This window comes from Myotis myotis, unplaced genomic scaffold (assembly GCF_014108235.1).
Source record: "Myotis myotis isolate mMyoMyo1 unplaced genomic scaffold, mMyoMyo1.p scaffold_m19_p_1, whole genome shotgun sequence".
Lineage (NCBI taxonomy): Eukaryota > Metazoa > Chordata > Mammalia > Chiroptera > Vespertilionidae > Myotis > Myotis myotis.
In genome coordinates, this window is record NW_023416313.1 from 23,388,782 (window position 1) to 23,414,032 (window position 25,251).

The following is a 25,251-nucleotide window of genomic DNA, read 5'->3' on the forward strand; positions in this document are numbered from 1 at the left end:
GCTGCTCCAGGGGCCAGGAGGCCTCGCGGCTCCGCTGATCCCGGTGCTGGGAGGCATATTACCCTTTTACTATATAGGATAGAGGCCTGGTGCACGGGTGGGGGCCGGCTGGTTTGCCCTGAAGGGTGTCCTGGATCAGGGTGGGGGTCCCGCTTGGGTGCCTGGCCATCCTGGATGAGGCGATGATGGCTGTTTGCATCTGGTCACACCCCTTCAGGGTGGGGGTCCCCACTGGGGTGCCTGGCCAGTCTGGGTGAGGGGCTGAGGGCCGTTTTCAGGCTGGTGGGTGACTGAAGCTCCCAACCACTCCTTTTTTCCTTTTTTTTTTTATTCTTGGATTTATGGCTGTCACTGGAGCTGAGAGCCAGCTTTAGCTGTGAGACCTCGCTGCTGAAAGCAGGTTTCTGGCTTTGTTTACTTTCTGTATTTGAAACTTTGTTGCGACTCCAGCTCTGAGATCTCAGCTGACTGAAAACAGGTTTTTGGGGTTTTGTTTAGCTTCTATATTTGTAACAATGTTTCTTAGCAGCTCAGAGCCCAGCAGCGGCAGGCGGGGAACGTTGGAGTCCTCCGTCACTGAAGCAAGCAAGCTTCCTGTTCGTGTCAGTAGCCTAGCTGCCGGCCGCCATCTTGGCTGCAGTTAATTTGCATATCTTGCTGATTAGCCAATGGGAAGAGTAGCGGATGTACAGCTAATTACCATGTTTCTCTTTTATTAGATAGGATTAGAGGCCCGGTGCACCACATTCATGCATGGGGTGGGGGGGTTCCCCTCAGCCCGGCCTGCACCCTCTCACAGTCCAGGAGCCCTTGGGGGATGTCCGACTGCTAGCTTCATTCTTAGCACAGCCGTGGAGGCAGGAGAGGCTCCTGCCACTGCTGCTGCGCTCGCCAGCCGCCTTCTGACTGAGCAGTGCTCCCCCTGTGGGAGCAAACTGACCACCAGGGGACAGCTTCTGTATTGGGCATCTGCCCCATGGTGGTCAGTGCACATCATAGTGACTGGTCATTCACTGTTTGGTCGATTTGCATATTACCCTTTTATTATATAGGACTAGTGACCCAGCATGAAATCGCACGAGACCCGGGACCCCGCCTGCGCCTTGGGACTGCCCCTAGTCCTGCCCTGTGGGGCCGGCACGCTGCGAGACAGCCCTGAGTCCCGTCCTGTGGCCTGCACTGCGGGATTCCCCCGATGCACCTCCTGGTCAAGCCCCTGCTGGTGCCCGCGTATGCCTGCCACGCACACAGCCTCCTGCTGATTGGTTGTTACCGCATGAGGGTGTGACGACCACAGGCTTTTTATATATATAGATTATTCCAGTTGTCAGGTAACTTGCCTGAATTTAGTCACCCAAAATCAGTTGCTAGGGCTGAGCTTTACTCCATTATTGAGCTAAAATTCAGTATAATTATATTTAATAATGCATTTTTTGAATTGAGCAGACATTTAGAGTTTTTAGAGATCTTTTCATTCAACTCCTTATTTCAAATTAGAGGAAACAGAGGCATTTTTTCACTTACTCTCTCTTAGGCTATATAGTTAGATATCTATATTTGAATGCTATATATCTAATGCTCTATGTCTAAAAACTGTTGTTTTACCCATAAAAACATGTTTTAGTAACTCCTTTGAAATCTAGAACATTCCTGGAAAAATAGACTGATAAAAAATTTTTCATTTTTCAATTTAACTTTCAAAGTATGTTTGAATTTAATATATTTTTGGAGCAAATAAAAATGTTTATCAAAATCTTAGTATGTTTACCTATATTTCTTTTATTGTTTGCAATATTGCCTTGACAACCCTATCTGAAATGTCAGGCTCTTAAAAAGGAAATAAAACTGCAGTTTGGGTCATGTTTCCCTCTGCCCTGCTCTGCGGTGTGTGGAAAAGGAAACTGAATGGTATTTCATCAGAAACTGGCCTGGTTTAACCTTCTGCATTTCTGTGTTTTCCCAGATATGATCTTTCTTCAGGGATCAGAGGTCATATTTAAAGTGGCTTTAAGTCTGTTGGGGAGCCATAAGCCCTTGATTCTGCAGCATGAAAACCTAGAGACCATAGTCGACTTTATAAAAAACACACTACCCAATCTGGGCTTGGTGCAAATGGAAAAGACCATCAATCAGGTACGATTCAGTCCTAACCTTTCCAAAGGGTCAGTCCTGGATATGTAGGAGCTTTAGTAGTAGTAGTAGTAGTAGTAGTAGTAGTAGTAGTAGTAGTATTGAGCAGGACCTATTTCCTACCACTTTGTACTCTGGGCAGCATATTGTGTGACGCCTGGTGTGTAGGAGTCACATCGCAAATATGTGTCCAGTGATTAAATGTGAGTGTGCGTGTGCATGTGTTGTGAGTCCAATGCTGACATGCCATGTGGCAACACCATGGCAATGGTAAGGTGTGGTGGCCAGCACAAATTATCAGAAGTTTCTTATAATTAAGAGACTTCACCCCTAGTCATGTGTTCTTCTAAAATTCATACATCTAATCAATGTAGGCTGTTGTAAAATAAGTGTTTTCATTTTTCTGCTGAAATATTATTTCATAAAAATAACTTTTCATAGCAAAGTTGTGATAGAGCATATACATTTTATATAAGTTTATTCCACAATATTTGTGTGTGTGTGTGTGTGTGTGTGTGCTCGCACTTTAATAGAATTCTTCTCCACACCTGTGGTCACAGCACCTCTGGCTTCTGGGTGCAGTAGAACCATTATTGTCTGGAATGTTAAGGGTGAGGGGTGAATGGAGCCAGGAATTACAACTGGACCAGTTATCCCATGGTCTGGATTAGGGGTGGGAGCAGATTTGGACTCTGCTTAAGGAAGAATCTTCCAGTAGTGATTGCTGACTGCGAAGGGCTGAGCTGCTTAGCAGAGGGCGGGGTCACCTGGGAGGTGCCCAAGGCGGGCTGGCTGAGAAGCTCCCAGGAGAGGTCTGTGTGGAGCACTGCGGAGTCAGCCTCAGGCCTCTCGTAAGCCTAGAACTTACCTCACCTGCTCCAAATACAATGAAAACATAGAGCAATTCCGAAAAAACAAATAGTGAAATAAAGCTTTTAAAGAATCCTTATTCTGTGGACTTCCGTTAGTCCAAGAGGAGCAGCACTTCCGGTCTGGTGCCCCCAGACGCGGAGTTGTGATGTCCTTGGCTGCCCCTCCTTAGGTGCTGGGCACAGAGAAAGGAGCAAGACGGCCTGGAGGGGGAGGGTGCCCTGCTAGGCATCACTTTGCATCTCCACGTTTCACAGGCCTATGTGAGGCAGCAGCTCTCCACTCACTGACAGCCTCCGCCGCTAACTCTGGCTTGTGGAGGCCCTACTTTTACCAGGTTCCGTGTGAGTCTATAAATACCCATGCTTTCATTTCGTCATGACTGCACTCCCGAGAGGAGAGGTGGCTTTAACCCACGAGGAGCCTGGGGCTCAAAGTGGATAATGGACTGGCCCTCAGTCACCCGGGCGGGTCTCACACTCAGATCCTCTGGCCTCACAGGCTCTAGCAGCCACCCAACACCCCCCAGGGCCTCTGGGTGTCATTTCACTACAGAGTTTCTCTGTATTTTACCTGTATATTAATACCAAAATCTCCACCGTTTGATACTGTAATTCCTGGCAGTTGTGTGCATTTATTCCTTCTCAGAGTTTTTGTTGCATATATTTTCGTTCCCCTGGTATTTTATGTTGCTGGGGAAATGCAGAGAGCCTTGGTCACTGAACCCAAAGTCTGGCCCAGTGAGTGCCTTGACTTTGCTCCTGACTCTAAGGCCAGCAGCCTCAGCTGACATTGTTTACCTCCTGGATATGGAGCTCCAGGAAAAATCCCATTTTCCTCCCCTTTTCTGTAAAAGGCACCTATTGAGATTGTTGGGTGCCCCTTAAGTGTTCGGAGGACGGACATGGACACAACACAGGGAGAGAACAGTTTTATGTGTGTCGCTGGTTTTCTTCAGGCGGCTGCTTTGAACTTGGCATTTGTTAGACCACTGACTCCTTGACAGCTTTGGAATGGGGACTATAACCCCTGTTTTAAAGCTGGGGAGACCGGATGTGGAGAGAGTAACATGCCTCCATCCGTATAACGTGGCAGAGCCGGAAATATAACGTGTCTCTTGGACACCAAAGCCCAGCCGGTGCGTAAAATAAGCACGTAACCCAGTAATTACAAGTGTGGTGCGAGCTACCGCAGTGCTTGTGCAAGGCTCATGGGAGCCTGTCTGGTGGAGGGTGTGAGCGCTCATGGTTGAGACTTGAAGGCATACAGTTCAGCTGAGCCTCAAAGAATTCGCCGAAGTCGTGGCCAGGTAGCTCAGTTGGTCAGGGCATCACCCCGCTTCACCAAGGTTGTGGGTGCTATCCCCAGCCGGGGCACATAGAGGAATCAACCAAGGCATGCATAAATATGTGGAACAACAAATCTCTCGCCTCCAACCCTCTCAAATCAATAAATAAGTTAAAAAAAGAAAAAGAAAAAAGAATGAGCCAAGAGGGGGAGCACACGTCTTCTGTAGCGGGCCAGATAGTGAGGCTGTGGGCTTTGTAGGCCATAGGTCTCTGCTGCATCCACTCAGCTCTGCCTTTGCAGAGCGAAAGCAGCCATGGACGGTGTGTATAGGAATGAGGTAACCGTGCTGCAGTGAAACTTTATTTACGGAAACATGCGATGGGACAGATTCAGTCTGCAGGCTGTCGTTGCTGGTCCCTGGTCACAGCATATGCAAAGGCATGGGAGTGAGAGACTAGAGAGAGATTCCAGATGCCTGGCGGTTCAGCGTGTGTGCGTGTGCGTGTACGTGTGCGTGTGCATGTGCGTGTGAGAGAGAGAGAGAGAGAGAGAGAGAGAGAGGAAGGGGAGAGAGAGAGAGAGAGATGGTTAGGGCCTGAGGAGTCCTGGCCTCCAGAGGGGGCTGTCGTCTCGAGTCCTGCTCAGAAATGTGGCCGAGGTGCAGCATGCTTCCTCTGCAGACTCACAGAACCCCAGGTTTGACCTTGGAGGAATCAGGGTGGAAGTGGTAAGTGCATTAATTGCACACAGTTGTCCTGTATGCATGGGCAGGTCTGGCGTCTCTGTGATCGCCATTGGCTCCGTTTCACTAAATGCCCTCTCCATGGGTGGTCTTGGCTCCAGAGGCTGGGACACAGCCTGCGTACAGGATGAGAGAGAGCAGCGAGGACGCTGGCCCAGTCCATGCAGACGGGCCGGGAGCAGCCACAGAGGGGCCAGTCCAGAGCTGAGAGCCCCGGGCAGGAGGACAGGGCCTCTGCGGGCTCTGTGGAGTCGTTGGTGTGACTTAAAAATCCCTACCCAAGAAGAGGGGAAACCCTGGGTGTAAACAGAAACTAAGAGGAGGTCCAGTTTGCATTCCTGTCACAGTGAGTGCATCGGCCTCTGCAACCCCAGTTCAGTGTAAGGAAGGAAAACAGAGTCGGGGTGGGGGTGGGGAGACAGGGAAAGAGCCTATTTTCAGCTTCCTTTGGGCTCCATTTAAAGCTGGCCCCAGCCTGTCAGTGTATCAGGTAGGAACTGTCAGTGTATCGGGTGAGAAATGCAGCATCTGGGGCCTCACCAGAGACCTGCTGAGTCCAAATCTGCATTTTAGCGAGATCCCAGGGGATTCGCACCCTGGGAACCAATGGAGGAGCTCTGCTCCTGGCAACTTCACCGTAAACAGCTGGCAGTTCTCTGTGCGAGCTGAGCATGTGGGGCCGGAACCAGAATCTTAACAAGGCTCCTTTGTTCAGAAGGGCTCCTCGGAGTCCGTGGCCAGGCCCCCCTTCCTGCCTTTGGGAGGAGCCCTCTGCCTGGGCAGTTTGCACTGTTGGAAGTGAGTACTTTTTAAAAAGGCCCATCAGTGCCAGACCTAGAGGGTGTGGTAGGGTGGGAGGGATACTTTATTTTACCACTGGCATTGTTTAGGATTGTGTGCATGTGGTGGTAATAAAAAGCAGACCAACTATTAGTGGGGTTTATTACTGTCTTTAAATGCACGACAGACCCTGCCGCCCCCTTACTGCTGATACCTGGGCGGACCGGTCCTCTCTTAGCCTTGAGTGCGCCACTGAGACCGGCAGAGGCGGGGCAGGTGTGGGGTGGGGACGTGGAAAGCACGGGGCTAGTTGTGCAGACACCAGGTTCACAGCTTCACTATGCAGTGTCCACAGACGGCAGAGAGAAACTCCGTCTCCACTAGCACATGAGCCAAGAACTTAGTTCTCTAAGGAGGAGGTCCGTGTAATGAACAGCATCTGGGAAAATATTTAGGTTCGTGCATGATTCAAATGTAAATTACATATAATGCTTTACTGACTAGATTAACCAAACGAAATGTTTAATGCCAATACACAGTGCCAAGGGTGTGTGCACGGAGTCTGGCACATCCGTGTGCTGCTAATGGTGTTGTACACTGATCGTTCCCATGTGGTTAGCAGTTTGGCAATATGTCTCGAGAACCAGTAAAATATTCTTCCCCTTTGACTTAGTAATCCTATTTCCTGGAATGTATCCTTAGAACATAATCCGAAATATGGGGAAAGCCATATGGACAAGGACGCTTAGAGTTGTCATTTAGAGCAACAGAAACTCTCAAGTAACTGGGCAGCCAACACTGGATGCACGGATTGGCATGGTTGTGATATGTCGAGGTGGTAGAGTACCATGAAGCCATTTATAAGAATGATGGCTATGAAGAATATATAGCAACTTGAACAAGCATTGTCTGAGGAGACCAGGGCTCTTTTTACCACCAACCACAGGCTTCCATGGTTTGGGATAAATTCTGGGGCATCACTGCAAAATCTGAGCGCCCTAAGTGTTTGGAGACCCAGGAGATAATGGTGCCATTAAGCAGAGACAATTATGACCCGGGCAGGTTCCTAGGTATTAATGGAGGCCTGAGAGTTTATAGCTTCAGGCACAGTTGAGAGCCATTAACCTCAGCTGATCATCAATTTGTGTAAATGGCCAGACGTTTTGTTCCCAAGTTTTCCAGGTTAGGAGCTCCTTTAAAAATAAATCTTGGTGGAAGAAGAAAGGTAGCTGTGTGTGTGTGACATTTGTTCTGTACCCCATTTATAGTCACACCCCCAATGCCACGCAGTCTCGGTTTTACTGTTGGCGGTTTGAGCTGTTCAGAAGGTCCACGCTGTGGCATCCTTTGTCATTTTGCTGAAGCGCGAGCTTGAATGTGAGGGTTTCACCACAAGTGTGTGGAAGCAGATCCCGTAGCTGAGTGAGCACCTGCCTCTTGGCTTGCCAGCCAGGTGCTGGGAACGCTGTGTCCTGTAACTCCCCCAGAGTTGCTGGAGGCCACGAACTGATCCTGGGAGAGGTCAAGAGACCTGCTCAAGGTCATTCGGGGAGTCGCTGGTGGGGCCGGGATCTGAGACTGACTCAAAGCCTCTGAGTCAGTTTCCTTGACTGAAAATAGAGATGGTAATCTCTGCTGACCTCACGGTCACTCTGAGCGATGACTGAGAATCGGGTCAATACAGTGAACAGTGCGCACACATGCCACCGTATAATGCCAGTTAGTTTTTCAGCGTAGAAAGACTTGGTGCCTAATTAGTATCCATCGAATTACATTGAAAGCCAGGAAGCTGGGGAATTAGCCCTAAGGGAGACAAAATGAGATTGTTGTGAACAGTGAGATAGTAAACATGGTTTTTTAAAATTGATTTCAGGGAAGATAGGACTCAGCCCTGTGGGTGCTGATAGCGGGCCATCAGGGGAAACGAGCTCTCCATCGATTTTAACTCTGTTGGCCTTTCCTTTTCAGGAAATGTGCTGAAAAGTCCGTTTCTGCTCCTGTAAAGCCCAATCTCATTCTCTAACTGTGTATTCTCTAGCCTGTGGCTTCTTTATGTGGTGACTGAATTCTCAGATTCCCCAGGGTCCGTGTTGGGTGCCCAGAGGCTCAGCCCCATGGTGTTTTCAATGCAGCCAGGAAAGAGAGGAGGTGCCTGAGGCGGCAACCTCTGCCCCCCTTTCAGCCCTGCCCCTGCCCGCCTCAAGCTCAGTCCCCGAGAGAAAGTACAGACAGGCCACTCACTCACTCTGCACTCGGGTTGTTTTTCACACGGGTGGTTTTTTCATCACTGTTGCTATTATGGGAAGGAAGGCAGCGCAGGCATTGTTTCATATTCACTCATCTATGTGGGTGACATTTGGGTTTTGGCTCATTGCTGCATGTCTTGTGTGCAAGGCATGGTTTTCAGTAAACAGCTCCATTACTTAGCTGTTCTTGTAGCTCTGAAAACCCAGCTGAACTATAATTAAACTTTGACTCGGTGACGGGGCAGATAGGGCTGCGATGCTTTTGTTTTGTTTCCTCCCTTTGACCCATAGTTGATGCATCCAGCCTAATAGAGTTTTCAGAGAAGAAGAAAATAAGTATTGGAATCAGAGCTCAAAACAAATGTTGTGTGCCTTTGTAAAAACAAGGTGTCGGCTTTTGGAAAATGAATATCAGAGACCCTACTTACTGTTGCCTTAGGCTTAGTTCCAAATGCTTCTTATATCCTTTCCTCCCAAGTAAAATGATTCCTTCTCAGGGCAGAGAGTTTTCTTAAATTATCACTAATATACCAGGCATAGAGTAGGCGTTTTAGTGGGGCTCGTTGACATGGTCACGTGTGTGTGTGTGTGTGTGTGTGTGTGTGTGCGCGCGCTTGTGTGGTTTTTCTCACTTTCGGTGCCTGATGACTTCTCTGCATTTAATAGGTGTTTGAGATGGACATTTCTAAGCAGTTACAAGCGTATGAAGTGGAGTACCATGTGCTTCAAGAAGAACTTATCGATTCCTCTCCTCTCAGCGACAACCAAAGAATGGACAAATTGGAGAAAACCAACAGCAGCTTACGCAAACAGAACCTCGACCTCCTGGAACAACTGCAGGTAGAGCATACTCAGGAGGCAGCTTCCTGAACCCCGGTAGTTCATTAACTCAGCAGGCCGGGCTTTCCCACGACCGCAGGACCTTTCTGCCCAGGTCCGTTTAGAGTTGGGATCAAAGGTATCCCAGGAGTCCTGGGCCTTCCTCTGAGGCAGCAGACAGGTGATCCTTTGCTGAGGTCAGACAGCCTTCTGAGGGGCTGTTTCTGCCGTTCGCAGGAACTTGCGATCCGGACTCTGCAGAGCTCTTAGCTGAGTGCCAGCAGTTGTGCTTTGAATAATGACAAGAGAAGCAAAGGCTTGAGCTTCTATGAGCAAAATCAGCCAGGTCCACAGAGGGATGTTAAAGGAGGAAGGCGACACTGACATCATCTACCTTGCAAAATAAACCAGGCTCAGTGGTTGAGCATCGCCCATGCACCAAAAGGTCACTGGTTCGATTCCCGGTCTGGGCACATGCCCGGGTTGCAGGCTCGATCCCCAGTAGGGGGCGTACATCAATGTTTCTTTCTCGTTGTTTCTATCTCTCCCTTCTCCTTCTCCTGCTCTCTCTACAAATCAATAAAAACATATTAAAAAATAAAATTAAAAAAGTAAACCAGGGCATAGGATCGTGATACATGTGTCCTTGGTGCAAATACCAAGCCTTGATTGATGAAGGACATAGTTCTCCACTCTGGAAGCTTCCATTTTACCATGGATGCGTGTGGATGAGAACACTAGAAAGGCAAACACTGGTTGTGTGCACAGAGGGTGACAGGAAGCAAGGGCAGAGGGCAGCCCAGAGCCCTGGTCTCCCCACGTCTCCCACCCACGCTTCCCTGGGGCAGACCGCTGGCCGGCTCCGTCCTGACTCCCTTGTTTGTGTGACGAGGACAGGAAGAATACCTAAGGGCTCAGCACACACGCAGCCCCTTTTCCAAGCTGATGGAATAAAGGAACCACATGGTCTACTTTTTTAACATCAGAAATGGGTGGTAATGCTGTCAGCGTTAAGGAATTGTTTGTGGAGTGTTTACAAAAAATTTTTTTTAGTTTCCGCAAGAAAAAATACATTTTCCTCCCCACCCCACCCCCAAGTGTGTTTTATGCGCTCTTGGGCTGACCTGAGAATTAGCTTTCCCTCCCGACCTGAGCCTCTATTTCTCTCCATAGGAAGTTGCCGCTTTGCAGACACAGGCTTGGCGGTGATATGAGAAAGGCCAGCATCTGAGAGCCTAATAAATCAGCCGGGTCTGAAGTGCATTTCCCTCCGCAGGGATCTGTCCCTGTACCCAAGGAGATACTTACTCTAGAGCAGTGGTTCTCAGCCTTCCTAATGCTGTGACCCTCTAACATAGTTCCTCATGTTGTGGTGACCCCCAACCATAAAATTATTTTCGTTGCTACTTCATAACTGCAATTTTGCTACTGTTATGAATCGTAATGTAAATATCTGATATGCAGGATGTATTTTCATGGTTACAATTTGAACATAATTAAAGCATAGTGATGAATCACAAAAACAATATGTAATTATATATGTGTTTTCCGATGGTCTTATGCGACCCCTGTGAAAGGGTCGTTCGACCCCCAAAGGGGTCGCGACCCACAGGTTGAGAACCGCTGCTCTAGAGGAACAAAGGAAAATGCGTTCCCCGCCCAGTCCTAACTGCCTGTCACATTCGGAAACGTGGCTGCTTTTCTCCCCGTGACTGAGATGTCCTAACTCAAAGTGTGTCTGTGTGCAGTCTCTCCAGTTCAAGGGGATACAGAGCCTTATCTGGCCTGTAAGGGTCTGCAGTGTAGGCGGTCATTTCAAACGCCTTCCGACCAAACACTGGGCCCTTGACATATACCAGGCGGAAGCATTTCTCACAGAGCTCAGACTCGCGTCTGCAGCACGGGGCTTGTTAAGAGAGGCAGGAGGCTCATTTTACTGGGCCAACGTCCGGGTGGGTTTTGTGCGTGTGTGAGATGGAGGGTAGAGAGTGAGTTTGTGTTGCTTCTGTGATACTGTCCCTTTTCGTGAGGAGAGGGTGTTGTGAAAAGCTGCTCCAAAATCCGCATTCCTCGGGAAAGGCGCCGGGCGGTCATGGTGACAACAGGCCTTCTCCTCGCAATGCTCTTTCTCTTGACCAAGCGGCTCTGTGTTTCTGGAGGGGTCACTCGGGACCGCAGCTTATGCCCCCACCACACTGACTGAGCCCTGCTGTGGGGGCGCCGTAAGACACTGTTGCTCTCCAAGAGTTGGGGTACGGACTGTGTTGTTGGTTGGTAGGTGCTTGTATGTCCTGTTTCCATGACCCTCGAGGAGTCACAGGGGGTTACTCTCCTTCAGCTGGACTATAAGTTCTGTGAGACGCTCACCTCCGTCTTTTTCTTTTTTTTAAGCAGTTTTCAGAGTCCAAGGCTAGGCGTTCAATACAGCGGTTAATTTTTCAACATAAATCTTTTTTCTTATTTTTTAATTTTGCCAAAGTATCAAAATTGACCCGTTTTCTAGCTTTGTTCTGCCTATATAGTTATTAGGCATCCCAAAGCCCCACTTACTCTCTCGGTAGCACTTAAAAATGTTGTCTCGCAGTGGGAGACCAAACCGTTACCCTGTTTTGTCCGACAGCATCCATGAGGCAATCTCATAGACATGTCAGGTGGTGCCAAATAATAATGGATGGACGTTTTTCATAGTAATCAACCGCAAGTCCTTGGGCGCCAGGAGCCAGGTGCGGTGGGGGGCAGCCCCCTGTGCAGGAGGAGACCTACTCTCTCAGGGGAGAGCTTTGGTGTCAACGGGGAGACCTGACGCTCGCGTGGCAGTCAGTGGCCCTGCAGAAAGCTCCCCGCTGAGCTGTGGGTGCCCCTGGTGTGCCGTGGGGCTTCTCAACAAGCCATCCTTCCTGGACACGCGGTGGGGCCTGACCCAGGCCTGGGCCGAGGGTAGGACTGGGTGGATCAGAGTCCTGCTGGGAGGAACGCACCAGGCATGAGCAGCCCAGCCTGGTGGGCCCGCAGACTTAGGATCTCAGTCCTGTTCCTTCTATTTTGAGTGTCCCAGTAGCACAGCCAAAGCTAGACTTGGAGTCATGAGTTGTCTGTCCAGCACAAGTGTTACCGTGTTCAAAACACAGTTTCTCCTGTTTGAAAATGAGAAAAAAAAATAGTCCCATCCCCCCACCCCCCTAAATAGATGGGAACCTGTGGCTCCTGGACTGGATTAACCACCCGGTGACCAAAGCACAGCTGGGAGCCGAGGCCCAGGCCAGAGAGGCCGTGGGACAGCAGGGGGGTCGGTGGTTTTCTCAGGAAACCCTCAGCTTCGCTAGAGCCAGCTCACTGGCTGCCTGGAAGCCTGCCCAAGTGCATGCAAGAGAGAAGCACCTGGAAGTGCAAACTGACATTAATGTTGTGCCGGCCACTGAGGACGTGGGCCAAGGGGACATGAGGAGACCACTTAGCTCGCGGAGGTGGTGACCGGCCCGAGAGACCCTGCACGGGAGCCTCTTAAGCAGAATGCGTGGCTGTTCACAGCGCCCCACACATGTTCCAGGGTGAATGCCCATGTTCCTTGTCACTCTACGGAAAATAGAAAGAATTTCAGATTAGTGAGCTATTGCTGCTTGGGCCTTTACGTGGAATCCCTTTTGACTGTTAGTTTGAAATCAGTTGGTACGTGTAAATAGATGGTGTCGTCTAAACAGGCCAGGATGTGCTGCAATAATAAGTAAAGCTCCAAATCTCAGTGGCGGAGCACAGAGGTCTTTGTCCCCGAAGCACCACCTCTTCTCCAGGAAGATGCTGTGGCCATATCTGAGCTGCCATCCCTGTAGTGCAGTGATGGCACACCTATGACACGCATGTCAGAGGTGACACGCGAACTCATTTTTTTGGTTGATTTTTCTTTGTTAAATGGCATTTAAATATCTAAAATAAATATCAGAAATATAAGTCTTTGTTTTACTATGGTTGCAAAGATCAAAAAATTTCTATATGTGGCACGGCACCAGAGTTAAGTTAGGGTTTTTCAAAATGCTGACACGCCGAGCTCAAAAGGATCGCCATCACTGCTGTAGCGTGTGGCTCGGAGCTAGGCTCCCTCTGCATTGTGAAGCCACCGCCTCCATGTACAGCTCCCAAAGCAGCCACAGCAGGGGAGGAGCTCTGGGGCCCAGACTACCTGCAAGGGAGCCTGGGAGATGTAGTCTTCCTGTGTGGCCAGAAGCACTGATAGTGCCCAGTGGACTCCTCTCTGCCAAAATGTGGCTCCACAGCTCCCCAAAGGCCGGACAGGGGATCCCCCTGTGTTGTCACTGGGCAACGACAGTCTCATGTTTCCTTTTACTCTCCAGGTGGCAAATGGTAGGATCCAGAGCCTGGAAGCCACCGTGGAGAAGCTCCTGACCAATGAAAGCAAGCTGAAGCAGGCTGCCCTGGCCTTGGAGCTGGAGAGGTCAGCGCTGCTGCGGACGGTGGAGGAGCTCCAGCGGCGGACCGCAGAGCTGAGGGCACCCCAGCCTGACCTCGTGCAGCCCTAGCCCACGGGCCACTGACAGCATCTCGCCAGGGCGAGGCCCGAGGAGACGTGGGACACCATCCGACACTGTCCAGGCCTTAACCGAGAGAGACATAAGATGCTGGAGGGAGAGAGTGAGGCGCGGAGCATGCTTCTCAGGGAGGAAACTGGCTCGCCAGCACGCGGAGTCTTCTGAACGGAAACTTGCGGATCAGGGGGATGCGTGTCCCCGTGTTTTTATTGTTGTTTAGGTTCCAGTGGGTCCTGATGACTGTAATCAGTAGATTTAGACGGCATGGACATGAATAAATGCACTTTTATGTTCTTTTTTCAGTATTACTGTGTTTGTAAAGAGCATTCTTCATGCTGTGGAATCACAAAAGCCCGAGGGCTCGAGATGATTCCTCTGGCAAGGATGGGGGTCCATGGCTCTCCCACGGAGGGTCGGCCGGTGGCCCTGGTCCATGCTCGGTATGGAAGGCCAAGATGACATTAGGAAAGATCAAAAGCAATTCATTTAAATGTGACATCTTGAATTTGATCACTATTCTTGATATTTAATGAAGTTTCTTTTTTAAAAAATCATATTTTCATACATTTTTGCTTAGTCCTTACATATTGATCAAAGTTATTGTAGATGAATGTTTTATGGGAAAATCACCATTTTGAAGACTCTACGAGGGATTGCTTGAATGCGACCTGTAGTTGTAGAGTCTGAGATATTTATTTCTTTGTGGTGTTTCATATTCATTAAAAGTTGAGTTGCGTATTTATTTTTGCAGCTGTGTGTCCCTTTGAGCCTCCACTCCTTAGGAATCTGATTCTTTGCAGAGGTAGCAGGGCACAGCAGCATTTTTTAGGGATGCCAGAGACTTGGGGACTTTCAAAAGGAGATCAAAATTGTAAACAAATGTATGGCAGCTGAGAGCAGTTTCCTGGAGGTAGGATGTGTGTTTTGAATATAATTCCCAACACAGTGACCCTCCCCCTACCTCAGGACGATGAGGTCCTTGTGCCTTCAACACGCAGAAAGATGCTCACGGATGCCCTGGCTTCACCTCGTCACTGTGCGGGGCCTGCCGTGCGCGCTCTCAGAATCCACGTGTCCTTTTACAAGGGGTGGTCAGAGAGGAACTGGGTAGGCACATGTCACTTCCTTGACAGCAGAATCATTGCTGGTCTTGATCATCCTAGCCCAGAGACTGTCAGCTCTTGTCATCTCATGGCACACACAAGCTACTTACTAAAGTTCTGCAGCACACCAAAAGACGTATTTTTTGCTGATCTGACAAAAAATATATATAATTTTTATTCATTCACACCAGATGGCTATTGTTGTGTTGGCTGTTGTCATTTTTCTATTTGACAATCTAAGGCAAAAGAGGTCAGTGCCCCTGACTAAATAGTCAGGTAGTGCATGTTTTAGAAATGCCTGCGGCACACCGGGTGAAAATCGCTGTCCTAACCACTTCTTCTGTTCCTAAGGGGTTTCTTCTCACTCTTGTAATTAAGCCTGAGGTGAAAGGAAGGATTCTCATATTTGGAGTCATTGTCAGTCTCCCCAGACATTTCAGAGGAAGACAAGCGTGCTGCCTAAACACGTGGGCGATATCTGAGACCTTTCCTATTTCCCGTGTCAGGGTAGCAGTTCTCTGCATAAACCAAGACGACAAGCCCAGTGGCCTTTATCCCAGGTTGTTCCACCAGATATACTGGGAGTTAACATTGGAGGGCTTCTTTCCACATATTTTACTGTTTGATGTTTAATAATGTTGAAATCTGGACATCTTCTGACCATTACTCAAAAGCATTGACTCCACATTAAATAAGAAAGAAGAAAGCAATAAAGTAATTTATGTGCACACTTTTATGGTGTTTGGGTTGTCTGGTTTTTTTTTTTTTTTTTTTTTAGAAACTTTGGATTTTTGCTTTTTAGCCCAGGAGTGAAGGAATGCCTCATGAACACCTGTGGGTCAAAGTGTGAATGTTACCTCACCATCAGTGAAATCATTTGAAGTCTTAGGTTTTTAGTATTCTACCCAAATGCTTGTTAGGTTGTAACACCTCCATGCAGGGTGTGATAGTAGCACTAATTAGACCAGCTCCATCGCTTGTACGTGCCAGCAAGTGCTGCTATGACATCGCTGGGCAGAGGGGACTGTGGACATGAGCCTGTGGAAGCAGGTCGGACAGAGTCTTGCCTGTGACATAGCCGGGGAAAGAGAAATGCATAGAACCAACTCACATCCCTGCATGAGGATGAGCAAAGGCAAACTTTTAAACCAAGTAAGCTTCATATTCTCCCCAAACGCACTCGTGTGTGCACTTCACAGTTGTCATCCTTTGGTACCATTTGTGCCCTCTTCGACCTAGAACATGATGAGCCCTCAGGAAGCCCAGTATTAGAAAACATGCATGGAAATTTCTTCTATGTGGAATACTCATTTTGGGGGTTTGTGTTTGGTTTGGTTGGTGAATCAGGGGAGAAGTGTTGCTCTGAGTGCTATGGAAATCAGAATTTGTAACAGGAATTAGACCCAACACAATCGTGGGAGGAAATGAGAAGTGAATTGGCAGAAGGAGGTGTGCGAATTGAAGTGTGCCAACCAGCTCCTCACCTGAGAAGCAAAACACACGTTCCATGTTGAAGTGGGCCTGGGCAGGTGGTGTTCTTGGAGCTCTGTGGGAAGCTGGTTGCTGCCACGTGGTGACCACCAGGCGGCATTTACAGCCAGATGCCTAGTGGTGAGCCTGGGGCCACCCTAGGTCAATGCTCAAGGTCAACACTTGGGAAGAAGAGGTGAAAGTGGGCAAGAGGATAATGAGGACAGCCGCCTCTGGGTCTGTTAGTTGCCATATTTGACTGTGATGACCTTCAGAGAAAAACGGCCGTTGCTTCACTTTTGTCTTCCAGATCTCACACAAGTAACTCTGTGAGCCAATTCCAATGTACAACCACCCAGGGAAGGGAACTCTGGGAAAGGGAGTTCTGACCTAACTCATATTATGGTACAAATAACAACAGTTAATTTTGAAACCTAAGTTGAATGATCGCATGCATGTGTGAGTCTTTACAGAGGCCCTCCATCTAGCTATATAAAAGGCTAATATGCTAAGTGTCCTTCCCTCTGTCCGGATAATGATGTCACATAGCAATGCCTGGCTTCCTCTCCCTAGCAACTAGCCTTCTCTGCAGCCAGGAACACGACTTGCTTTATAGTCAGGTGGAAACACTTTACACTGTAACCAGATGTCTGTGAAGCATTTTCCCATGCCTCATCTCATTTGGTCCTCACAAAAGTCCTGGAGTAGGTAGATGGGAGACTCGGTGGAATCCTATTTTCTTCTCGTTAGCTGGAAAATGGAGATTTAGAAAGCTTAGAAACTTGACCCGACTGAAAAGAAGTAAGAAATGGTGGACCTTGAAAATGACTTCAGGTTTTCTCACTGTGCAGAATATAGTCAAACACTGCTTCAGTTAAATATTTTATCTTTTGTTCTCCCTGTGTTATCTGCAATAATGTGCTTTGTGTTGATATTAACTGCTGTGTTGCTGTCAATTACCTGACAGAGAGGTTGGGGTGCTTCACTGGGCTGGAAAAAAGTTTAGTTTAATCAGAAAGCAGGTCTAATTAAGCAAGTTTATTCTATATCGATAAAAGGCTAAGTTGACTCGCACATGCATGATACATATAAAGCTCTCACTAGCGCCAATTGCACATGTGTGTTTCTATATGTCATTGTTGATCATGAATTTGGTTGACACAGAGAAAGGGCGAATAGCGATATTAAAATATTTCTTCTAATTAATTTCCTTTCAATGTGCACGAATTCATGCACCAGGCCACTAGTCTAAATATATATGGCTAGGGATTCATAGAATTCAGATCCACAGATTAATTTTGACTTTGAGAGTCACTGATGATGCTACATTGGCGACTAAAAGCTTCACCAGACCACTACTGCCATCCAGGACGCACCCTGTCCTTCATCTGCTCCCCTCTGTAAAGTGTTACAACAGCTCTACAAATTAAAATCCAGTGGGAAAACAGTGTACAGGCCACATTGTCTTAAATGGAAACTATGCTTTAAGGGTTTAGAATAACTTAGAATAGTCTTGGACTGGGAGAGCTGCGAGCAACTTCCTACTTCATACTAGACATCCATATCCCTTCTCATTTGATAGAAGAAAAAGTAAGTGAGGTGAAAAGAGGCTAAGGTCGCCTAATGGTTGGCTACAGGATCTGAGTTGATCCCCAGCCTCCTGCCAGCTTCATCGTTGACACCATCCAGTTTGAACTGCAGAGTTTTAAGAATCATTTCTGATGCCATCAAGATTCAAAGCAAAGAAAAGTCTGTGTAATTTCTATGGGGTGACCTATATAGTAAGGAGCCAAAGTCAAGTTTTCTCCTGAAATGTGGAATCTTCAGGGGCCTTACTTTATCATGAGTGAAACCCAGGGGTTCTTCAGCCCAGCCCTATGTGTGCGTTCAGAGGCAGGGAATCCTCCGGCAACATGGTCTGAATTAATGGGTCCAGCATTTGTTCCTGACAACGTTTGTTCTTTTGTTTTTTACCTTTAGACTTTTGAAAACCCTTGAATTGTAAAAAAATACAAAAACCCAGAATTGCCTTAGTTTATATAAAAGGGAAAGCTTCCATTATGTAAAGTTTGTTTGTTTTTGCTGCAATCTTTAGAAATGATCAGAATGATTAGGGAAATGTAAGAGTTAGGATATGGAGCAGCCACAAACAGTCATCATCTGAACCATTTGAAATTAAAAGACTAATGTTTTAGGCTTCATAGATATCTGCCTTCATTTGGGTTGTACCCTTATAAGCACAGTGTCTGAGGGTACACCACTGTGTGTGTTTATTTTAAAATTTTGTACATGACTGCATTTTATTATAAAATAGAAGTTTTAAAATGATGTCAAGTCTTGGCCGATGTGGCTCTGTTGGTTGGGTGGTGTCCCGTGCACCAAAAGGTTGCCAGTTCGAGTCCCAGTCAGGGCACATGCCCCGGTTGTGGGATCAATCCTTCTTAGGGAGCTTGTCGGAGGCAGCTGATCCATGTTTCGCTCTTACATCGATGTTTCTCTCTCCCTCTCCCTTCCTCTCTCTCTCAAAATCAATAAAAATATGTTTCAAAAAAATAAAATGAGGTCAATATAGTTTTAAAATATCAATGATAAAAAAAGTTACAATCCCATGGTTTTGAGAACAATAAACATTTTATTTTAAATATTGTTTTAAGATACAGTAACTTACACGTCAGTTTCCAAGTTGAGCCTAGGTTGATGGTTGGTTTTAAGGCACTCCTGTGGCTTCCAAAATCTAGTAACTCGATATGGACTAAGAGCACTGCTGGTCACATTAAGTCATGAAGCTCATCAATTCACTTTGATTCACCAATGATGCAAAGGTTTTTCTTGAAATCTGGCTAGAAAATTTCCATCTCTGTTGGCAGACTATTTATTGTAAACTAATCAAACCACGTTAGAGTTTTAGATTTTTAAACCAAGGATTTTAAAGCACTCAAACTTCATTTGGAAAGTTTTGAAAAAGTTAGGAAAGTATTTCCAAGATTAACAGTCTCACATGGTGTTTTGGCCAGAAGGTGACCTAAACAATGGAAACCCTTCCAAACATCCTCTTCTGAAAAGCCCCTTACTTAGCACTTTCTCAGTGGTCCTGTCTGCGGGCCCCCTCCCCTGGAACCCTCTGCTCTCCGTCATCAGGGCAGGTTGTGGTCTGTGAGTCTTCTTCTGCCATGTGGTCACTGCTCACCTGCCTGTGTGCCTGGTGTGAGCCTGGAGGTCCTGGGCTGGGCAAAGTGCTGGGCTGAGCAGAGCAGAGAGGAGCCAAACTGTGTGTGTGTGTGCGCATGCGTGCGTGTGCATGTGCGTGTGCGTGTGTTAAAAATAGCAGCTGTGACTCACTGCAGTTTATGACTGCTGTGCCCTTTCCTCAGGACCAGGGGGGATAGTGGGAGCTGACAGGGTGAGGGGGAAGCAGCCTTGTCACATTCTTTCTCTTGGGTCCGTCTGCTTTTCCTCACTCTGGCTCCATCTTCCTGCCCACCCCCCCCCCTATTTTTTTTCCTAATTCCATGTTTGGATCTATGTTGACCAGTGCTGGGTGTCTCCTTCCTGCTCTTCTAGACATTTCTTTCTAAGTCTCTGTGTTTCTCTTTTCTTCCAACTGTAGGGAAAGCTGACTCTTTGATTACAGTTAAACTCTGCCTTGGTTCTCAGCACCTGCAGGGTGACATCCTGAGCTACCGTCCTGGGGAGTCTGTACATATGTAGCCCATTAGGGAAGTAGAGGCAAGTTTGCTCAGGGACAGAGGGGGTACTGAATGATATCAAAGTTCTGCCTATCTTTGCGCTTCCTGTATTTTCTACCCAGGATGGCATGCTCCATTTTCCGTCCTTTGAGGTACATGGCCATCAACTTCTAAAGTTCAAAGCTCAGACCTAGCCGGTTTGGCTCAGTGGATAGAGCGTCAGCCTGTGGACTGAAGGGTCCTAGGTTTGATTCCGGTCAAGGGCACATGCCCAGGTTTCGGGCTTGATCCCCAGTAGGGGGCATGCAGGAGGCAGCCAATCAATGATTCTCTCTCATCATTGATGTTTCTATCTCTGTCTCCCTCTCCCTTCCTCTCTGAAAGCAATAAAAATATATATATATTTTAAAAAGTTTATAAGCTCAAATCATCTAAATGGCTTGGTTATCAGAAAGGATAAAACGAGCTCTTTCCCTCGGGATTCCTCTCTCCCACATGCTTCTGTGATCAATCACTCTTAATATCGCTATAACCCCACCGTCTATCTACCCTTTGTGTAGAAATGGACCGCCTATGGCTCAGGCCCTAACTCTGCAGTCCTTGATATATCACCTGCTTGCCTGTTTCCACTCTTTCCAGCAAATGGTTATGGTGCTTCCTACTATAAACCAGGTCCTGATCTAGGTCCCGGGACTCTGAGATAAGCATCTGCCCTCATCCAGCTCTTATCTAGCAGGGGAGATAGGTAAATGAAGCCAGTAAATAAAAATCCCATGGGGGCTGCCTTCGGAGAGCAGTAGGAGAAGGCTCAGTTGAGGAGCTGGTATTCAAGGCGAGGTCCAAACGGTAGGAAAGGAACCAGCCCAGGAGGGGTTGAGTGCGAGAGGACTGGGCAGCTCAAAGTTAGAAGATGGAAGAACACTCTGCAAATGACGCACAATTCTCTCCTAACCTTCAACTGTGTCCAGCAGGTACATTTTTCAAAAACCCCTGCCCACTTTAACATCACCTCTTTTTCAGATGGCAAGAAAATAACCACCATTTTTCAAGACCAAACGCCCGTTACTGTATAGTCCCATAAATAAAAATGATAAATGATTGGCTTTGTCCACTGATTGTTTCAAGTGACACTATTCTCGACTTCGCATCAAGCTACAAAGAAGAATGAGTGGGTGACATGGGCACTGGGACAGACACTGACAGGGAGTGACCTTGGGATTTCAGTGTATGCTGACCTCGCCTGCAGACCTGACAGACAGCCCCTGGACACAGCCAGGTCGGCCTCATGCTGTGGAGATGGGGCCACGGGGCTGGGAAGACATTCTTCAAAGTTGGGCGTGGTTTCATGGTATGAGAGTTCAAAAGGGAAGGTGAGTCAGGAGACTGCGTGAAACTCTCCAAAAGTAACTCCTGACGGCTGGAATCATATTCTAGGACATGGAGGAAATCTGAGCAAAGGATAGCTCGATCGCTGTTAATATTCTACTGCAGAGAGTTGATAATGGTGGAGGAGGTACTGGGAATGGGAGTGCGGACATCTTTGAAGAATTATAAAGCTAGCCCAAATTCCCGGGTTTTGTTTTTAATAAGTGATGGTGTAAATTTGGTTCATTGAGCCCTGTGAACTCTTCTCTGCACCCATCCTGAAGATGTTCTTGCAGACGCTCCCTTAATCCTCCGCGCCTTCTTCAGGGAGCCCCAGGGCGTCTCAGGTAGTCCTCCTGAGTAGTTTGTGTTGGATCCTGTGTCCACTGTGCGTGCGATCCTATTTGGACCTGACATTTCCAGAACACTCAAAGCCAAATGGGTAACCCTTCAGTTAGCAAGTGTGCAAGCATTTTGTTCTGACCCATGATTCATGTTGACCCTTTCCACCCTTACTTTATTCCAGATGCTTTCTCTTATCTGTAATAGTCTTGTAAATCACGGTAAATCATTTGATGAATAAGAGGGAGCCTGGGAAATATAAACAGAAGCAACATCTAGGGATTAAAGCATATCCCTGGAGTTCATCCCTGAGTCCTTGTACGTAAAAGAGAAAGAGAAATAATAACAGCTATTTTGTAGGATGGTTATGCGCATATTTACAAAGAACAGTCTGGCTAAGGCAAGGTTAGCAAGCAGTAAATGTTAGCTATCATTTCATTATAACTATACAAAGTAAATAAATCTGATTCTGTGAACTTTGACTCGACCCCAGGTAAAATTTCTCAATAGATTGTAAAAGGTGATCTTTAAAATTAGTATGATTACTTAAGACCGTGTCTTGTTGGGCCAATATAATTTTATGATTTTTGAGGCCAAATATAAGATGGAAAGCTGTAGGAAAACATACCTTGATGTCAGCCTATATAAATATAAAAAAGCCTAAGTGACCGCTCAACCGTTCAACCGTTCGACCAGTAGTTATGATGTGCACTAACCACCGGGGGCAGACACTCAACACACAGGCATGGAAATATGGAACAGACTGATGAATCTCAGAGGGAAGGGGGAGGGGGGAGGGTGGGAAGAGATTAACCAAAGATCTTATATGCATACTAGAGGGCCCTCGGCTTGGCCTGTGGGGATTGGGCTGAAACAGACGCTCTGACATCCTCTGAGGGGTCCTGGATTGCGAGGGTACAGGCCAGGCCAAGGGACCCCACTGGTGCACGAATCCATGCACCGGGCCTCTAGTACAAAATAAAAGCAAAATCCTCCAAATGCTACCCAAAGGTAATCACTTTTATTAGTTTCTTATCTCTTCTTCCCAAAATTGATGTGTATTACAGGAAACACGTATGTGTGTATTTGTGGAAGCATTTTGGGTTGTAAGAATGGGGGTGGGGGAACGTGTGCTACTGTCTTCTAGCGGGCAGAGACCAGATATGCTGCTAAATATCCGACTGTATGCAGAACAGTCCCCCTTCTCCCCCCAATGCATTACCAACCCCGAGTGTCAATATTGATGATGTTGACAAACCCTGCTCTAGAGCAGTAGTTTTGAAACCTGAGTGCCTCAGAAGCCCCTGGAGGTTTTGTTGAAACTCAGATCACTGGGTCCCACCCCCACAGTTTCTAATTCAGTAGGTCTGGAGGGGGGCCCCCAAATTTGCATTTCTACAAGTTTCCAGGCAGGTCCAGGGGCCACGCTTGCTGAACCTCTGCCTGGGGTCTTCCCCTCGTTCACAGGGACAAGGTGGGCTCACCGTGCCAAGTCTTGGTCCCGCCGGTCAAAAGGGTTACAAGAGAAGGAGGCACACTGCCCTGGCTATGAGGGAACCAAACCAAGAGCAGCAGAAGTAGCAGAAATCACTTCTATTCAGCGCCCATTGGCAGGAGCTTAATGATGTAACTGAGCACCCCCAGTTACACAAGGAAGATGTGGCCTTGAGCGGCCACCAGCCCTTCACCGATGGTGGGGATTTTCTTACTAGAAGGAAGATGAAAGGGTGGATATTGTGGACATGTTTGCAGTCTCTGCTGAAAGGCGCTACCCGACCTGCTCCCCGCCCTACCTGGGTTCCTACCTCTCCTTCTCACTTGCTGTCCTCCAGGCATCCTGTTGTCTCTGCTCTTCTGACCCAGCAACCCTCAGCTCAGGGCCTTGTGGTTGCTGCTCCTTCTGCTTTGGAAGCTCCTCCCCAAGACCATCACTGGGTTTCCCACCCCCACCCCCCACCTTTATTCAGGTCTCAACTCAAATGTTATTCCTCAGAGAGGCCGGCCCTGATGACTTGTCTACCAGATAACCCTGCCCCCTCTGCCCCTGCCCCAGCTTTCTCTGTCCATGTCACTCGGTGCTCCTGACAGCATATTGCATAGTGACTTGCTTCTCTATTTGTCCCTGTCACCGGAAAGCAAGATCTAGGAGGACACGAACTGCCTTCTTCTCTGTTATAATCCGGGACAGCACCTGGCACAGAAGAGGCACTCAGATTCTTGCTGAACACGTGGAAGTGCATGTTCCATTTTTGACAGATGCCGCCAGAGCGCCCTTCAAATAGGTTTGCCCTTAGGCTGGAAATCCAGTTCATCCCTCACTGGTTTGGAATATTTTCTTTGGGCAAATAGAGCTTCTGGGGTTGGAACGTTTATCACTAGTCCCTCTCCCTTGGGGGGACCTCATCTCCCCAGGTGCGTGGAGCTACCCTTCCCAGCTGGAGTGTGAGCCAGAGGAAACAAATGGGCCGGCAGCGAACCTTCCAAACTAGGCCACTCCGTTTCTCAAAGGAGCATGTGATGATCAACCCGTTTAACGTAATAGCCCAATCAAGGGAGAGGTACTGATTCATCCGATTTGGCCCCATCATCCCCGATCTAAATTAGCTTGACTTACAAGATGCTTAACGGCTGAAAAACTGCCTTACCAGCTCAAGCTGATCTAAGAAAATAAACATTTCAGAACTGTGATAATATAAGCAACTCCAGACAAAGAACAGCTCAGCCCCGGAGGATGGTTCTTATAAATAAACCAGGCCATCGCACACTACAGAAATAACTAGAATTTCTGTGACCTCACAGGGAGCCAAATGGAAGTGCCCTTGCCGAGTGAATGCTAAAGTCATCCCATCGTCCCCAGTGTGGTCGGGTGCTAGATGTGAGCTAAACACGTTCTGTTCCAACTAGAACCACTTCTCTGGTAGAACCCAGTTAACTTGAGCCCTCACATTGAATTTTCATGCTTAGATTTCAGGGAAAGGGGACATGTTACAACAAAATGAGCTCATCTAAAGGGTTTGGTTAAAACCGAACAGAAACAAAATGCCAGTAGCCTGTGGTATGTCTGGAATCATCTCTGACTCAGTGGCTCATGTGTTCTACATCGAAAACCCATGTCATTTGGACTCACAATGCACTGCAGTCTGGTGGATCCTGTATGATTAAAAACAGGCCAAAGCCCAGCTGGTGTGGCTCAGTGGTTGAGCATCAACCTATGAACCAGGAGGTCACAGTTCCATTCTTGGTCAGGGCACATGCCCAGGTTGCGGGTTCAGCACCTGTGTGTGTGTGTGTGTGTGTGTGTGTGTGACGGTTCCATTCCTGGTCAGGGCACATGCCCCAGGGGAGTGGAGGATGTAGGAGGCAGCCGATCAATGATTTTCTCTCATCATTGATGCTTCTATCTCTCTCTCCCTCTTTCTTCCTCTCTGAAAGCAATAGAAATATATTTTAAAAAATAAACACACACACAAACAAAAAACAAACAAACAAACAAAACTAGGCCAAGGGCTGATCCACGAGACAGAGTTTAAGCATCACTGGTTAAAATAAAAAGTTTCCTGTAACCAGAAAAGGCCAGTTATCAAAAGAACCTCATTTCCTCAGCATTCTAATTTTTGATATTTTTATAGTGATAAGAGGAGAGCAAATTATTTTTCAAGGGACTGTGCTGTAGCAGTTTCTCTGGGAAAGGTATCCATGTGGTCTCTTTTGGATGGACATAAGAGTAGCCCAGACAAGCCAGGGGAGGCCCCTCTTTGCCCACTGACTCCATTCAGGGGCAATTGGTACTTCTGCCAGGGCAGGGGCCGCACTTCAGCCAGGTTGGCCAAAAGAGGCCCTTTGGTTCAGACTGAGCTCATAAATTCC

General features: G+C 47.6%; 1 protein-coding gene across 7 annotated transcripts in view; it reads left to right on the plus strand.

Annotated features, from left to right (window-relative positions):
- TBC1D1 (TBC1 domain family member 1) overlaps positions 1-13,716 on the plus strand; it is a 208,025-nt gene extending 194,309 nt beyond the window's left edge. For 4 of the 7 annotated variants that reach the window (XM_036331249.1, XM_036331259.1, XM_036331240.1 and 1 more), the window contains exons 19-21: positions 1,964-2,133; positions 8,725-8,898; positions 13,224-13,716. In XM_036331249.1, the coding sequence (XP_036187142.1) occupies positions 1,964-2,133; positions 8,725-8,898; positions 13,224-13,409 (530 nt within the window). In that variant the 3' untranslated portion in view covers positions 13,410-13,716. Of the gene's footprint in view, positions 1-1,090; positions 1,332-1,963; positions 2,134-8,724; positions 8,899-13,223 lie in introns of those variants that run through there. The other 3 variants (XM_036331236.1, XM_036331269.1, XM_036331282.1) reach the window with 2 other exon arrangements.
- Positions 13,717-25,251: the final 11,535 nt, after the last annotated feature.